Raw genomic sequence first — 16,847 nt, 5'->3', positions numbered from 1 at the left:
ATGCAGGTAATGTTATTTAAATGATGACTAGCTGATGCCAATACATCACGTTAAGTTTCTTAATAAGAATAGGCTACTAGCATAGTTGCTATCTATGTTCAAAAGTGAGTAGGGCTGGTTACATTCACATGAGTAACTTTTTGGGAAAAACTGTACTTATATGAGTAGTTTTACAGTACTGTACTTTTTTCTTTTAATTGAATAATATTATTATTGCTGCTCTTACTTGAGTAGATTGATTTAAAAAAAATGACTTCAGAAATTAGAAACATTAAATTCTTAGATTTGTGTAACATATAAGCTAATGTCTATGTAAATTTGAGCATAATAACTCAACATTTTATACATGTCACTGTTTACATCCTTATTTGCTTATTTTGTATTAATAAACATGATTATTTTATTTGAAAGGTTACACAAGGGTTGTTTATGTATTTATATTGAAGTAAAAGCTGCGCCCCCCTCCACATAAACCAATGCCCCCCTCAGCTAAACTCCTCTGGAGCCGGGCTGCTAAAGGTCTGAAAATGAGCCACTCTCCTCCTAATATAAAAGAGGGTTGAAAAACAGGTATTGGTTGTGATTGGTGAGGAATCTGCAGTTGGTACACCACTAGCAGAAATTCCATATTTGCCTTCTAACAAGATATTCCTGGAAATACAGGTAGGAATGTGTACAGTTAAGGTCAGCGTTATTAGCCCCCCGTAATGAAGCCACACAAACTTATTACCATTAAAATAACCTGAATAAAAAGTGTTCATACTTGTATTGCTTTCAAAAGAAGAGACAAAATCTCCACAAAGTTTGATCTGTATGGTTTTTTTTATATGTTGAATTGTAACCAGACAACTGAATATCCACCTAAACCCCCTGGCCATTTATTATGGGAGTTCATCTCCAAACTAGCCTGGTCATTGCCTTCCTGTGCAATTCCGCTTGAAAAAAATTCTTGCTTCCAGCTCAGACTGGTTTTTCTTCCTTTGACTCAGATTGTCTGTGGTAGATTTTTTTATCAGGCGAACAGAAGAAGTAGTGAACAATGATGATTTTCTGTTCTGTTTTAGAATTGTAGTCTGTCTGTAGTTTTAGCAATGGCAGCAGAGGAAGTGAACAAAGCCGTTCAGTCCGTGTTGGCTGCGCTTCCAAATACCAAACTGACATTAAAGCTCGCTCGGATCGGCTCTTCTCTCTTCAGGGTGGAGGACGGTTGTTCACAGCACAGGCAACTTCCAGTAAGCTTCTTAGCATCAAAGTGGCGCATTACATACCATCACGGACAAAGATTAGCAGTTAAGGTTAAAATTTAAGATCTCAGCACAGTCCAAACTTCCAGGAAGCAATCATTTCTCAACAGCTGAGAGCCTAGAGCCTCTGGACAAAGCAGATGGCGTAAAACAAGGGGCTGCTTTCTACCATTCTATTTCCAAGCAAAAGTCAATAATTCACTAAAATCCTGTAGGAACAACAAGGATGGACTAATGTAAACCCCCTCAACTCTCATGAGGATATGGATGCAACATGTTTTTGTCACACCCAAAACATGTTTTGAGATAGTTTTGGGTATGACAGCTAAGGGTTAACTGTCTGACTTGGACATTAATATGACTTGGAAAAAAAGAAGCAGCACTTACAGATCAAAGACCAGATAGTGGAATCCTTCTTCTGATATGCTGTCGTGGAGTCGGACTGTGAAGAAAGACAAATACAGACATGTCAGAGCAAGAAGCTAACTAACACAGACTTCTTCGTGATACACTTAACTACCTAGAAGTGACACTAGCTACACTTTAGACACTTTTCCACAAGTGCCTCTAACCGGTTTGGTCACAGTCCACCTCATCCAGATTCATTTTACATCTGCAGATCCAGCGGCTCTGCCTGGCTGTTCTCAGATTTTTGTACCAACAAACACTGATCTAAACCTGCTAAAGGCTGATTCAGTCTTTTGATTTTTGGATTGGTAACAGATTGGTTAAACAGAACCGGACTATTACTAGTTGTGTGGAATCTTTATCAGAATATGAACATTTGTGAATAAATGTAATCATCAACTTATCTGGAAATGTTTGAGGTTAATGGAAGATTGAACCGGTTATTTGATGGAAGTTTATCCTGTATATATTGTAATTTTTTCCAACTACAATACAAATCACCTTTTGCACTATTTGTCTGTCTCCGGTGTGTTAAATACAACCCTGACCCTCCCTGACTTATACCTTTAGGTCTTACAATAAGAAGCCCTGTATTTTAAATATTCATCATTTTAACATGAGGTGATGAGTAAATATGATTATATACGTCAACTAACATTAAGATACATATTCATGAATATTCATTATAGTGTCCTTATCAAATTAACGGTGTACAAGAGGAACCGTCAGCACATCACTCCCAGGGGCTTGTGTGTTTGTTTTCAGGGCTATAATTATTACATTATTTAAAATTTCAAAGTGTTTCAAAACTTTTCGAATGTTTTTATTGTCTTTCTAACCAGTTCCTTGCTCACTCTTATTTTTGTGTTTTTCAGCTGCTGCTCGGCAGTTTGATCCAAAGCTGACTGATGAGGACTACAGTGAAACTGTCAAGAAGTTTCTTTGTTATGCATCATAGTGGGAGGAACCAGAGTGACGCCAACCAGAGTCAAACTTGGGTTACCCCAACACATACTGTTTCCTTGGTTCATACAGAACCAGGCTTAACCTCATGGATGTTGTTCTTCCATGAACAAGAGACTGTTGTTCTGACAGCCAAAAAGGAGTCAGATATGTTTTCAGATCTATGCCTGTTTTTCTTAAATAAAATGTAATATTATTACAATGTTGTAATTTTTAACTTCGTGTGCACACATTTTAGGAAATATGGATCATTTTGTAAGATCATTGTGAACAGCAACTATTGTCTGCTAACAAAATTATGTGTTTAACATCAGTGAAGAAACTTTTAATATTATGATGTGTAGACCTATCAGACCAAAAAACGTACATTAATCAATATTGATTATTTAACTTTGATTCAATATAAAATCAACACAAATGTGCATGTAGATTCAAATGTAGATGGTGGTTGATCAACACTGATAAAGCGGCAGTTACTGATTCAACGTGTAAGTCACTGACCACTTTCAATATCATTTCAATATCAGGCTTCAACGTTGTTTCAACATTGTTTCACTCATATTTTGCTATCTGGGTACGCAATTTGGGAACAGCCAATCAACAACAAGGAAATGAATGCCGCTTCTGGATTGGCTGCTTTGTAAACACCAGTAGCAATGTGTCTAGGGATTTTATCATTGCAAGCTGCATTTTCTTTAGACTATTTTAGGTATGCTCTATGAAAAAAGTCTCTGAATAGAGTAATTTTTAACAAATAATTTGGATTTTCACAAGGTCCTTTATATAAAACTTTTCATGTCATTCCATCTCTCTGATCTCTTTAAATCATTTTAAAGAGATCAGAGAATGTACATTTTAAAATGTATATGTCAAACTTTAGTCACAAATAGCTATAAACCTTTACTGAATAGAGACAGACTATGTTTTTTAATTGGTGATCCCCTGAACATGAAGCATCTGCCAAGTGAACCTCCACATGTTGAAAGTATAATTTGATTATGACAGAAAACATGCAGAGAGTAGTACTCTGCCTTGGAGTAAGCTGCCAGATGTCACACTGCTAAAAATAGAACAATGGGAATGATGTGCTGACTGTTCTGGGGCTGGGAGGCCTGGATGTCAGGCTGTCTCTTGCACTTCATTGAATAAGATAATGAAGGAAGAAACTGTGCTAGTGGTGCAAAGCCAATTAGCTGAACAGCTGACATGAAGCAATGAGGTGTGAAGTTTGTCACATCAATGCCGGCCAATGAGATCCTGTAGCATCGGCTCAGGACTACTGAGGTTCTCTACGGTCTGCCCTCAGAACAGGTTCACTTTGACAGATTTACACAGAAACAGGTGAGGAGGATTCACAATGCCTTGTTGAAGTATTCAACCCCCATAGTCTTTCATACTTTGTCATCCTACCACTGCAAACCTCAACTAAATACAGCAGATGTTTATTGTATGATTTGCTTCAGTCTGACACCACACTGGATAAGATAAGATAAATCAAATAAACAAGGACAATGAAATTTAAAAGGTGCCATCAGTCAGTGCATATGCTTAAAAACAAAAAATAACTGTCTCACAATTCACACACAATCTAAGAATCAACAAATAACTGGTCAAAAAAAACAAAAAAAAAAACAAATAAATAAGAACAGCCACATTCTCACATCCATCATTCATGATGATTAATGGTTGTTTTTGATTGCATTTAGTTTTGTTATTGCTATCGGGTAGAAACTGTCTCTGAGACGGTTGGTTCTTGTTCTGGTTGCTCTGTATCTTCTGCCTGAAGGCAGCAGTGTGAACAGAGAATGTCCGGGGTGAGAAGTGTCCTTTGTGATGTGTTGTGCTTTTCTTAGACAGCGGTCACTGTGCAGGTCCTCTAGTGAGGGGAGAGGGCAGCCAATGATTTTTTGGGCTGTATTCACAACCCTTTGGAGAGCTTTCCTTTGAGCCGTAGTGCTGCTGTTATACCATACGCAGATACAGTAGGTCAGTATGCTCTCTATGGAGCACTTGTAGAAGGACACCAGCAGCTTCTCCTTGATGTTGTTCCTCCTGAGAACCCTCAGGAAGTACAGTCTTTGCTGGGCCTTTTTTATCAGCTCGAAGGTGTTCATGTTCCATGTGAGGCCCTGCTCAATGTGGACCCCCAGGAAACGGAAATCAGCTACCCTCTCCACACATTTTCCCCCAATGGTTAGTGGTGTAATGTCCATTTTATTCCTCCTGTAATCTATTATGAGTTCTTTTGTCTTTGAGTTGTTGAGGAGCAGATTGTTCTCCCTGGACCACTGCAACAGCCGCTCCACCTCACCCCTGTAGGCGGACTCGTCGCCTCCTGAGATGAGCCCCACCACTATGGGGTCATCAGCAAACTTGATGATGGTGTTGCTGTGGTGGGCAGAGGTGCAGTCGTATGTGTACAGACAATAGAGCAGGGGGCTCAGCACACAGCCCTGTGGAGAGCCAGTACTAAGGCTGAGGGCAGTGGATGTATGTTTTCCCACCCTAACTCTCTGCTGTCGGTTGGTCAGTAAGCTCAGAATCCACATGCAGGTGGAGTGAGGGAGGCCCAGGTCCCCCAATTTGTCCACCAGTCTGTGAGGGAGGATGGTATTAAAAGCAGAGCTGTAGTCTACAAAGAGCATCCGCACATAGCTCTCCTGCTGCTCCAGATGTGACAGAGCAGCATGGAGGGCCGTGATCACAGCGTCCTCTGTGGATCTGTTGGCTCTGTAGGTGAACTGGTGGTGGTCAAAGCCAGGAGGGAGAAGTGCTGTGATGTGACCCCGGACCAGTTTTTCAAAACACTTCGTCACCACAGGGGTTAGTGCCACAGGCCGGTAGTCGTTGAGGCAGGAGATGTGAGGTTTCTTGGGTAAGGGGACTATGGCGGAAGATTTCAGGCAGAATGGGACTGTAGACAGGGCTAGGGACTGGTTGAAGATCCTGGTGAAGACTCCAGCCAGCTGATCGGCGCAGTCTTTCAGGTCCAGGGACGCCGTCAGGTCCAGCAGCCTTCCTTGGGTTGACAGCCCGCAGTGTGCGCCTCACCTCGTGCTCCTCTACAACGAGGAGTGTGGTGTTGTGGGTTGCTTGGTGTAGTGTGGCTGCCTCTGTTGGCTTCACCTCAAAGCGGGCAAAGAAGAGGTTCAGCTCCTCTGCCAGCGTGGCGTCGCCTTCCGCAGCTGCGAGGTTGGTCCTGTAGTTGGTGAGATGCTGGATTCCCTGCCACACCTGCCTGCTGTTGTTGCTGTCAAGGTAGCCCTCTATCCTCCTCCTGTAGTCAGACTTAGCCATTCTGATGCCGCTCTTCAAGTTAACTCGGACTGTACTGTAGACGGTCCTGTCCCCAGACCTGAAGGCGGTATTCCTGGTCTTTAGCAGTCGCTGGACCTCCTGAGTCATCCAGGGCTTCTGGTTTGGGAAGACCCGGATGTGTTTATCCACAGCTACAGTGTCAATACAGTTCTTGATGTAGCACAGTAGACTGTCTGTAAAAACCTCCAGGTCCTGATGTTCAAAAACATCTCAGTTTGTCCTGTTGAAACAGTCCTGCAGCTGCTGTGTCGCATCCTTGGGTCAGGATTTGATGGTTTTGGTGATGGTTGGAGCAGTTTTCCTGAGGGGGGCATAAGCAGGAATTAAATGCAGGGACAGGTGATCGGACTGACCCAGGTGAGGAAGTGGTCTAGCCCTGTAGCCTAGCTTGATGTTGGAGTAAACTTTGTCCAGAGTGTTAGCCTCTCTTGTAGCACACTTTACATGCTGGTGGAATTTGGGGAGCACTGTCTTCAAGTCTGCATGGTTGAAGTCCCCCGCTATGATGTGCACAGCATCTGGATAGATGCTCTGCAGATGGCTAATGCTGCCATGCAAAAGTCCAATAGCTGTTTTAGCATTGGCATCCGGTGGGATGTAAACAGCGGTTACCATGACTACGGTGAACTCTCTGGGGAGGTATATTGGTCTGCATCTAACACTCACATACTCCAGGTCTGGGGAGCAATGGCTGATGACAGTCACTGTGTTAGTACACCAGGTGTTGTTCACGTACACACAGAGCCCTCCTCCTCTGCTCTTACCGGAGTCTTTCGTTCTGTCGTGGCGCTGTACTGTGTAGCCTGCTAGCTCGATGGCAGAGTCCGCTACGTCTGGATGCAGCCAGGTCTCCGTGATCAGAAGAATACAGCTGTCCTTCACTGCGCTGTGAGATGCAGCCTGTAGTCTCAGTTCATCCATCTTGTTTGCAAGGGATCTGGCGTTGGAGAGAAACAGGCTGGGGAGCGGTGGTTTGTGTGGTTGCCTCCGTAGCCTAGCTAGCAGGCCGGCCCTGCAGCCCCGCTTCTACCGTCTCTCTCTACGCCACCGTCGCTTCCTCCCTGTTGCGATGGTAATCCACGGCGCGCCGGGGCTCCTCGCTATGTCCCCCGGAATATTGAACAAGCGTTGAAAATCAGCTGTAACATCTAGTTCGTAGCAGGCACCGATCGTGGCGATCAGGAGATCATCCCGACTGTATATTTTGTTTGTCCGACATGACGAGTACGGAACACAAATCAACACGTACACAAGCAGCCAAACATAGCACCGACCGAGAGAGCAATGAGCCGTTGCAACTGCATGCGCCGCCATCTTGGGAAAAAAAAAAACATGTGACATGTGTTCAGGAAATCTATTATAATGATCTAAAGTATCAACATTCCTAGACATGTTCTCAATAAAAAACATAAATGCATGTCATAGACAGCCTTATCATATCTGTAATAAATAGAGGTGGGACTTGATTAAAATGTTTAATCAAGTTACAGGGTTTCCCCCAGAAAACTTGCCAAGTCCTTTGGTCGGAGCACTGAGGCGGTCCAATGACAGTCCACCATGTTTAAAAGATGTTAAGTAGACAGGAAATGTAAAAATATTACTGAGTAATTATATGTCACGGGAAAACATTGCCAGTGAGATGCTATTTAAACCCACAACTAGTCTTAAAAACAACAAATAAAAAAATACAATTAAAATGAATATCAATTATTTGCTCTTCTGTTTAATCCAAATTAAGTCAGCGGCTCCATCAGGTCCCCCAGGGCTTCAGGGGCCCCATAAATGCTAATATTTTAACACAGACGACAGATACATAAAAGTAACATTTATTTATTGAGATTATCAATGCTGCTCAATTTGATTTAATGGTTTCAACATACATTAATTAAAAGATTTTAAATTGTTTAACATTTAAATGTAAGATTTTAAGGAGCTGGCAAGTTTACTTTGTACAACTTCAAGGAACAATATTCATAGTTAGACTGTTTTGTTACCATAGCAACAATCTGATGCTGTGAGTTTAATCTTTGAGTTTGGGCTCTGTTTGTTCACAAATACAAATTAGTAAACTGCAATTAAAATGTATTGCTTTTTAGGTTGGCTAATTAAACTACTCCCCCTGTCCCAGATTTCACTAAGTCTAACACAGAAGCTGTTAGAGGTGCTGATGAGCAAGAGGGGCAACCAAGAGGGGCCCTTAAGTCAAATTCTGCTCAAGGCCTCATACAGCCTTGGACCAGCCCTGCATGATGAGTTAAATCTGCTGCACTGCACAGAGATGTGGAACAAACGGCAGATTTAATTTAATGCTGCTAATGAGGCTTTAGTAGCTCTATCATTTTGTGTCTGCTGAGTTTTTAATAAGAGTCACAGACAGGGCCAGGCCTTCAGGAGGGGCTGGATGGGAGGCAGAATATGACTCCAGTTATCCAAGTCTTTTTTTCACGGGAGCTGGAAAAAACCAACCACAACTGCTGAGTACAGTGTATATAAGAATATGTGGAATAGTTCCCCAGTAGATTATATGGTAGGTTGCCCCAGTCATTGTTGACTCATGGTTGCTAAAAACTTTACAAGACCTACTGATTTTAGTGACATCATAGTAGGTGTAAAATATTGAATAAAATGTTGTGCCACCTGACTAGCTTTATTTTCACTTTTACATTTAACTTTAGGACACGCAAAATTACAAGAGGATCGCCAACATTTTCTCCAAGTGTATTCTGGGTAAAGCTTGTCACCAGCCGTCCGCTAACGTCATCATCAGTCACTTAGGAACTAGCTAGAGCATTTTTACGGACTAAGTTAACATGAGTGGAGCTCCAAGGAGAGGCAAAGTGAAAATGATGGAAAAAAGAGAGCAAGGAAAAGCCAAAGACTGGACGCATATTTTGTCTTGGAGATGAACAGGAGTTTTTTGTTGGCAGCAATTCAGACACGCCAAAACTTGCAGCCCAGCGAAGGAGAGCATCTTCCAGTCTGTGTGAACGTAGCTCGGCCCGCGCGATCTGCGCCGAGTAACACACATCCAGAGGTGCACGAGGTGCTGCGACACGCTGTGCATGCGGCGCATGCCACTGCATGTCCGCTTCAACGTGCGCTGCTGCGTGCTCGGTTCAACGAGTCAACAATAAACCCAGCTTCAGCAGTTGCTAGCTGCTCCAGGCTCTGAGTTAAAATTGATAAAGTGTCAATATGATCCGATCGCTCTCTGTGGTTCTGAACTGCTTTGAATTTGTGTCGTTTCATCATTAGTGACCAGTGGCCTGATGTTTCTGTTGTTCTCTTGGTTTGCTGTACTTCATGTTGGTTTGATGAATTTCAGAATGACATAGTCACTCTCTGTGGTGGTGAAACTTGTAAGCTTAACTCTGGCTGACTAAGAGGACAAAACATTTGATATGGTTTGAATAATAATAATAATAATAATATAATGATAAAATAATATAAAACCAGAGTGATGCGTGACTAACAAGGAGAGCGCGAAATCTCCTCACCGGGCTGAACCTGCATGATGAGGTTAGCGCTGGTTGGTTAACCGACCAACCGGGAACACAGACATGAACTTTACCAGGAAGATAGAGCCACACCTGGGCAGCGTGTTGAAATGTAAACGCCCCTCATAATTGTTTGTTCACAAATATAAACCATTCTCACCGCTCTGTCAACGCACACGTCTGAAACCACAAGTTATTCCTGTGGTTCACATATAGCTGCTCAACCAGAGCTAACGCGGTGGGTTTAAACTGTTACCTTGATAATATAGAGTTCTCCAAAGAATCATAATTCATCACAGGGGGTTGACATAAATATCCATACAGGTTAGCATGATTGAGTGAAAGGATCCGCGCTGAAATAAACTAAGATCTCAAGCAGTGGCAGCACAAGGGAACGTGCAGAGGCGCCAGCTGTGTGATTGGTCCGAGAGCTGCCGGCATTAAAAGCATGAACTATAAACCTATCTTCTATAAACTTAACTTTTTAGAAATAAATCTGCGCCACCATTGAAACGTTAGAGCAACGGAGACGCTTGCAATCGAGCTTTTTTTTTTATATTAATATTTTCCTAAAAACATAAATAAGCCACGCTTAGCCTGATGGGAGTCTAATAATGCATGACGGGCCGCCAGGCTTATGATACACTGAGGGCATTCTTGCAATTGTTGAAAACCACTGTGTTAGATTGTTCTGTTGATGCTAAGGTGCATACCGTTGTAGCTCCAGTATGTTAAGTTTATCAGCTGTCAATTAAGCAGAGTTAAAAAAGACAAACTTTTTTCATTCTACAAGCATCAAATCAAACATTCAGCTATACAGATCAGAAACTAATGACTACAAGGCTGTCCATATCAACATTTACATTTACATTGGTAAAATGTAAATGTTGCATTTACCCTTACTGTACAACACACAGTAAGGGAAGACAGAGAGATGCAGGAAGCTGGAAAATAAATCAGTTACCAATGTTGGCGTGTTTGAGTAGGCGACAGATCCTGGCTTCACGCTCCAGCTTCTGGTGATCTGTGGGGACAGAAAAAAAGCGTTACCCAAGTCCCCCTGAAATTTGGTTTCAGTCAGTGTCATGTCAGTCTTATGACCACCCCCTCAAATAACGTGTTACCATTAGGCCTGTCACGATAGCAAATTTTGCTCAACGATTAATTGTCTCAAAAATTATTGCAATAAACGATAATATTGTTTGAAGACCTTTTTACACCGATTTAATGGAAATGATGTAATAATGCATGCGATTTCCTGTCAAAGATAGATACACTTTATTTTCAAAAGAATATTTAACACTTGAGCTGATAAACAAAATAAACAAAACAACCAAAAACAAAAATAAAATGGATTCTCAGTCTCCATTAACAAAAAACTCACTTGAAAAAAAAAAACTAAACAACATAAAGCCAAAGTGGAAATAAATACAGCATTAAACCAAAAGAGTGCAGATTATGAAGTCTGTATATTATGTTGCCCTTCAGTAATAATTAGATTTAAATAGAGAAGATGGGCACATCGACTACCTGATGCAATAATTCACACTACATGATTTTTTGCTCCTATTTTTCCCTTTACAACAGTCTTAAAACGTTGGTCTTTCTAAGATTGTGTGGTGTGTTACGGTAGATCGTCGTTGCCACTCCGATCTAAATCAGGGGTTTTCACCGACTGGGCGCTTTAACTCCACCTGTTGAATGTGACAGGTAGCCAATCAGAAAGCGAGGATTCTCCTCAGTGTTTTCTGAGGGGAAATTACGTCGGGGAATCCCAAACAGCTGACACGGCGCAACCTGAAGTCCAGCGGACATTGGAGATGATATGTGGAAACAACATTAATGTTTATTCAACATGCAAAGAGTATAGAAATGACAAGGAGAGGAGTTGGAGCGAAATTGCTACCGCAGTTGATAAACCCCGTAACTTTTCAGCTGTTCTTCGTTAACGTGATGTAAATAGGTTCTAATGATTTTCATTCAGTCAGGACTTTACGCTGACACTAGCCACATGCATTGCAGGTAGATTGTAGTAAAGCATTGATTAATGCCTGATTTTAAAATTAGTTCACTGGAGTTGTAGCCATTATTTTGTGCCCATTGTTGGACACCACACGGCAGGAACGAACCGATCGAACCGTTAAACCTTGGATTTCTGTGGTCTGTCAGGTTTTGAAAATGGGCAGACAATCGGCCGACAGCTCGTGTGCGCTGGGCGTTACACTAAGTAAAATGAGGAAGGAGGGTCAGTGGAGAAAAGGCCGGAAGAGACAATAAAGCCGATAATTAAAATGACGTCGATAGTTTTAATTTATCTTACGATTAATTGATTTATCGTTTATGCCACAGGCCTAGTTACCAATGATCATTTCTGTTAGTTTTAGCATTGACTCCAGATGTTTACATGACAGTCTAATATACATTAGACTTTTAAGAGTGTTAAATTTAACCAGTTACATCAAGTAGTGCAGCTGTACAGTTAAATGGAAAAAATACCTGCATTTAAGCTGATTTTTGAAAAGATCGATATGTATTCATGCTCTCATGTCACCAACAGTGGAAGAAGATGGTAAAAATAACAAACCCTATTGTATTATTACAGTTAATTATAGTTATGATAGAAAATTGTCCAGATAACAGTAAACCACAGGATCATCTTCCACCCCCACTGTGGAGGACATAACTGCTGGCTCAGATGTTTATGAGGAGTCACTGAGGACATTTGCTTTCCAAGTCAAAAAAATAGACAATGCTGAGTTATTGGAGACCAAGTTTTCTAAAAGACAGTCAACTATTTAATTAACAACTCTTAAGTATTCATGGCAGATCAGAAGGAGGTATGATGCCTAAATGGCAAAAAGTAATCTACTTTTTGCCATTATCTACCAAAAATATTTCACAATGTTCTCTTCTTGGTAGGGGTTTAATGAAATCTTACAGCAACCAATTTTATTCTGGCATTAACAATTAGCCTTGAGCAACCCAACTGCTGTCAGCACAAATGATTCTAATAGCCCACATGAAGTAGGAATGGCATAACCCTAACCCTGTTTGATGGAAACAAACACTGAGAATGGTGGACAAAACAAGATCTGAAAGCTGGAGCTGTCCAAACAATTCACAGCTAAAGTCGAGGGCTAGTTCACAATTTTGTGGGTTTGGTCTGTATAAAATCACCTATAAAGCATTTGTTTTGTGCTACTTTAGTTGTTGGAAACTAATGTAGCATAAATGGAATCATTAGAATTCCCAATGCTAATACCAGCCTATCCATGCTAATGGACAGGATAGGAAGAAGGCAATCCAGCAGAAGACTAGCTTCGGCATCATAGTCACCATCTTCTCCAAAGCCAAAGTAAGTGAATTGCCTTGTTTTCATTTACCAGCACCAGCTGCTCAGTTTCAGGTACCAACATGACAAATCAGTAGCCGGCTTCAGGATGGACATAGAATGGAAGTAGCCACTGCTGGGTGTGCAATAGTCTTCATTTTGGTCCTAAAGTTCCTTAGTCTAGCAGCTAAAAATGAGTAAGTAAACATTTATCTAGATGATTACACTCTTCAGCATATGACATCACTCTTGGGGAGAAGAGTGGGCAGCAGGGATAAAATTGGATGTTTCCCAAAAAAAAGGAAAATTAAGCTATGAATAGAAAGAGAGAAAAAGAAAGATCAATTCTATGGGAGGAGCAAACAGCACCTCCCATAGACTGTTTAAGCTAATATCTATAGCCACAGATGTCTAAAAGTGTTGTGTCTACACTGGGGACGTGGCAGTCTTGCTGGGTCAGTGAGTTCTCTCTCTTTCATATATTCCTTCCCTTGTCATACCATTCTGACTACTCTAGACCTCCAGATGGCAAATTCACACAAATACACAAATAATCTAAATTGTTGAAGGTCAGACAAGCAAAAGTTGCCAGCTCTTTCTAGGTAAGAGAAAAATATATGTCAAAAGAAGGGTTTATAGTAGGGAGACTCCTATCAGGTTTTTTGCTGCTGATTCCGATACCGACCATCCATCAGGCTGATCTCTGCCCATCACCTGGATTGGCGGGTAATTTTTCGCTTTAGGTATAAATGCTACTGTGATCTGGCAAAATGGAAAAATGATCAGGCAATAAAATCACCTAATTTAGACATAATAGACATATTTTAATACAAATCTAAAATATTTTATTGTTTGTTTAACTTACATGCTGCAGCTGTAAGCAGATGTTCCTGGAGGTTCAGGTCAGAGTACATCACTACTCCCAGGTTTCGGGCCTGATCGCTGGTTTTTAGTTGTAATACCTAAAGCTGTGCATTGATTCTAGATCTATAACTCTAGATTGTTCCTCTTTAGGTCCAAAAATAATAACTTCAGTTTTGTTTCTGTTCAGCTGGAGAAAGTTTTGGCACATCCACACATTTATCTGTTCTAAGCATCTGTTCAGTGATTGGATGGGCTCTGAGTCACCTGGTGACATCATAATGTAGAGCTGTGTGTCATCTGCATAGTTATGGTAGCTAATATTATTTCCTGTTATAACCTGAGTTAGTGGGAGCATATAAATATTGAATAAGAGGGGTCCTAGGATTGAACCTTGGGGTACCCCACATGTGACCCTTGACCTCTTTGATGAAAAGTTTCCAATTTAAACAAAGAAATCCCTGTTCTTTATGTAAGATTCAAACCAGTTAAGCACTGGACCGGAGAGTCCGATCCAACTCTCCAGTCGATTCAGTAATATGTCATGGTCAACAGTGTCAAAAGCTGCAGAGGTCCAACAGAACCAGCACTGTGGTTCTCCCACAGTCTGTATTTATATGGATGTCACTGAACACTTTTACGAGGGCGGTCTCTGTGCTGTGGTGAGCACGAAAACCAGACTGGAAGGAGTCAAAGCGGTTGGTTATAGTTAGGAAGCTAGTTAATTGTTTAAACAGCTTTTTCAATAACTTTGCTGATGAATGGGAGGTTGGAGATCGGCCTGTAATTCTACAGAAGTGATTTGTCCAGATTGTTCTTTTTTATCAGTGGTTTGATTACTGCTGTTTTCAGAGCCTGGGGGAAAACGCCTGATGAGAGCGATGAGTTTACTATTTGGATCGGATCAGCAGCAATAACAGGCAGGACTTTCTTAAAGAAATGTGAGGGTAAAACATCCAAACAGCAGGAATTTGAACTTAGTTGACTTATAATTTCCTGTAGGGTTTTATAATCAAGTAGTTGAAATTGGGTCATTTTTCCTGTATTTGTTTTGTTTGGGCACAGCATTGGTACTGACTTTATAGTGGATGTGCAGATTAATCCTCTGCTTTTTTTTTTATCTTCTCTGAAAAGAAGCTGGAAAACTGGTTGCAAGCGGCATTTGTTTGAAATTCAGGTGGTAGCATAATAGGAGGGTTTGTGATTCTGTCAACTGTTGCAAATAAAGCTCGAGCATTGTTAATGTTTTTGTTTATGACGTCTGCAAAGAAAGCCTCTCTTGCATGTTTTAGTGTTAAATGATAGTTAGAGTTGTCTTGCAGATCTAACTGTTTGTGCATTTCTCCATGGAGATTTCTTCCTACCAGACACAACCTTCATTTCAATTGGGGCAATGGAATCAATGATATCTGAAACTTTAGACTGAAAATCATTTACCAACTTATCTACATCATTACAGCTTAAGGATGAGGAAGAAGAGTAGATTTGATTAAATGTTTCTCCTGTGTTTTCTGTGAGAGAACATTTTGTGATGGTTGCTGTTTGTCCAAGTGGGTTAAAAGATAAAGAACTTTCAAAGATAACAGCGAAGTGATCTGACAGGGCGACATCAGTTACAGAGAGATTGGAAATATTCACACCCTTACTGATAACCAGGTCCAGTGTGTGTCCTTGAATGTGTGTTGCTTGTTTGACATGTTGTGTTAGACCAAAAGTCTCTAATATATTAGTGAGCTTTTATGCCCCTCTGTGTTGGGGGTTGTCAACATGAATGTTGAAATCACCGACAATTAAACAACCATAATCAATACATATGAGAGATAGAAGCTCATTCAAGTCAGTAAAGAAATTTTCCACATATGTTGGAGTTTTGTATAAAGTTAGTGTCAAAGTTCGTTTGTGGCCTTTAATCTCAATTCTAAGATACTCAAAAGAGGTGAAGTGACCCAAGGAAATTTTACTACAATTTATGGTACTCTTAAATATTGAAGCCACGCCTCCTTTTTTATGTTTTCTATTCTCACTGAAGAAATTGTAGTTAGGAGGCGCTGATTCAATTAGTACGACTGATTCATTATTATCATTCAACCATGTTTCTGTCAGAAACATAACATCGATATTATGCTCAGTGATAAAATCATTAATTAATAGAGCTTTAGCACAGAGAGATCTGGTATTTAAAAGAGCTAGTTTAAGTGACTTGGAGGCCAAAAGTTCTTCAGTCTGAGGTTCTTTTAGGCAGGGAAACAGTTTAACGTTTGAAGTACTTCCGCTGTATTTTTTATTTCTGTTTTTTGTAAATTTTCTTGTAGTGATCCGGACAGGTAATGTCATGTTTTGCAGTGCCGGGGGGCCAAACACATTCTGGAGTAAGACAGGTGTAAAGATAAAATCTGGACCCCAGCCTCAGTCCTCAGAAATGCAGACTGATGGATCCTCTGGGAAGTTAGAGTCAGGTGGCTTAAATGAAGTGAGGTTTGCTATGTGAGCGCTAAGGAGAGACGTCCCAAGTAAAACCTGTTGATTCATTCCATCTGTAAATTTAAGAAACTCCGGTCCAGAAGACTTTTATTCATGTGTATCTTGTGACTCCTGTAAATGAGTGGGTGAGCAGAGAGGGAGGGGGGAAGGAGGAAGGGAACCAGTCGCTCCGTCTCCAGTCGATGTATCAGCTTGTTTTGGAACGATTTGCTCCTGATATGCAGAGGGTTTCATCCTAGTCAGAACTCCTTGAGCCTGTTCTTCTGAAGCAATGATCACGTTGCTGTCCTTGTTGATAAAATGAAAAAGATTTGCAGTGAGCAGCTTTATCCCATGTTTATTAAGATTGCGTCCGCCTCTTCCAAAAAGGTGAAAGCTCTGCCAATAAATCCAGAGGTTATCGATGAAGGTCACTGAGCTGGCAGAGCAGGTTTTAATCAGCCATTTGTTTATCATGTCCAGCCTGGAGTGTTTTTCGTCTCCCCATTGAGGTGATGGAATTGGACCACTGAGAAATAATTTCATTTTTAATTTTCCCATAGTGTTCAGAAGAATATTAAAGTCCTTTTTCAGAATCTCAGATTTCTGCTTTGCCAGATCGTTGGCTCCAACATGCACAACTAAAGACTCAATATCTGACTGATCAGTGCTTAGAGAGAGAACTTTGCAAGTTAAATCAGATACAGTGTCACCAGGAAAAGATATCACTCTCGTTTTCATGGGTTTGCAAACATGACTGATTCC

General features: G+C 41.0%; 1 protein-coding gene across 9 annotated transcripts in view; it reads right to left on the bottom strand.

The window, feature by feature from the left end:
• Positions 1-16,847, bottom strand: part of LOC102220401 (calcium/calmodulin-dependent protein kinase type II delta 1 chain) — a 130,042-nt gene that overhangs the window by 75,255 nt on the left and 37,940 nt on the right. For all 9 annotated transcript variants that reach the window (XM_023346310.1, XM_023346309.1, XM_023346313.1 and 6 more), the window contains 2 exons: positions 10,395-10,454; positions 1,632-1,686 (listed from right to left, as the gene is read on the bottom strand). In XM_023346310.1, the coding sequence (XP_023202078.1) occupies positions 1,632-1,686; positions 10,395-10,454 (115 nt within the window). The remainder of the gene's footprint in view (positions 1-1,631; positions 1,687-10,394; positions 10,455-16,847) is intronic.

This window comes from Xiphophorus maculatus, chromosome 14 (genome assembly GCF_002775205.1).
Source record: "Xiphophorus maculatus strain JP 163 A chromosome 14, X_maculatus-5.0-male, whole genome shotgun sequence".
NCBI lineage: Eukaryota > Metazoa > Chordata > Actinopteri > Cyprinodontiformes > Poeciliidae > Xiphophorus > Xiphophorus maculatus.
This window is presented reverse-complemented; position numbering and strand designations above follow the sequence as displayed.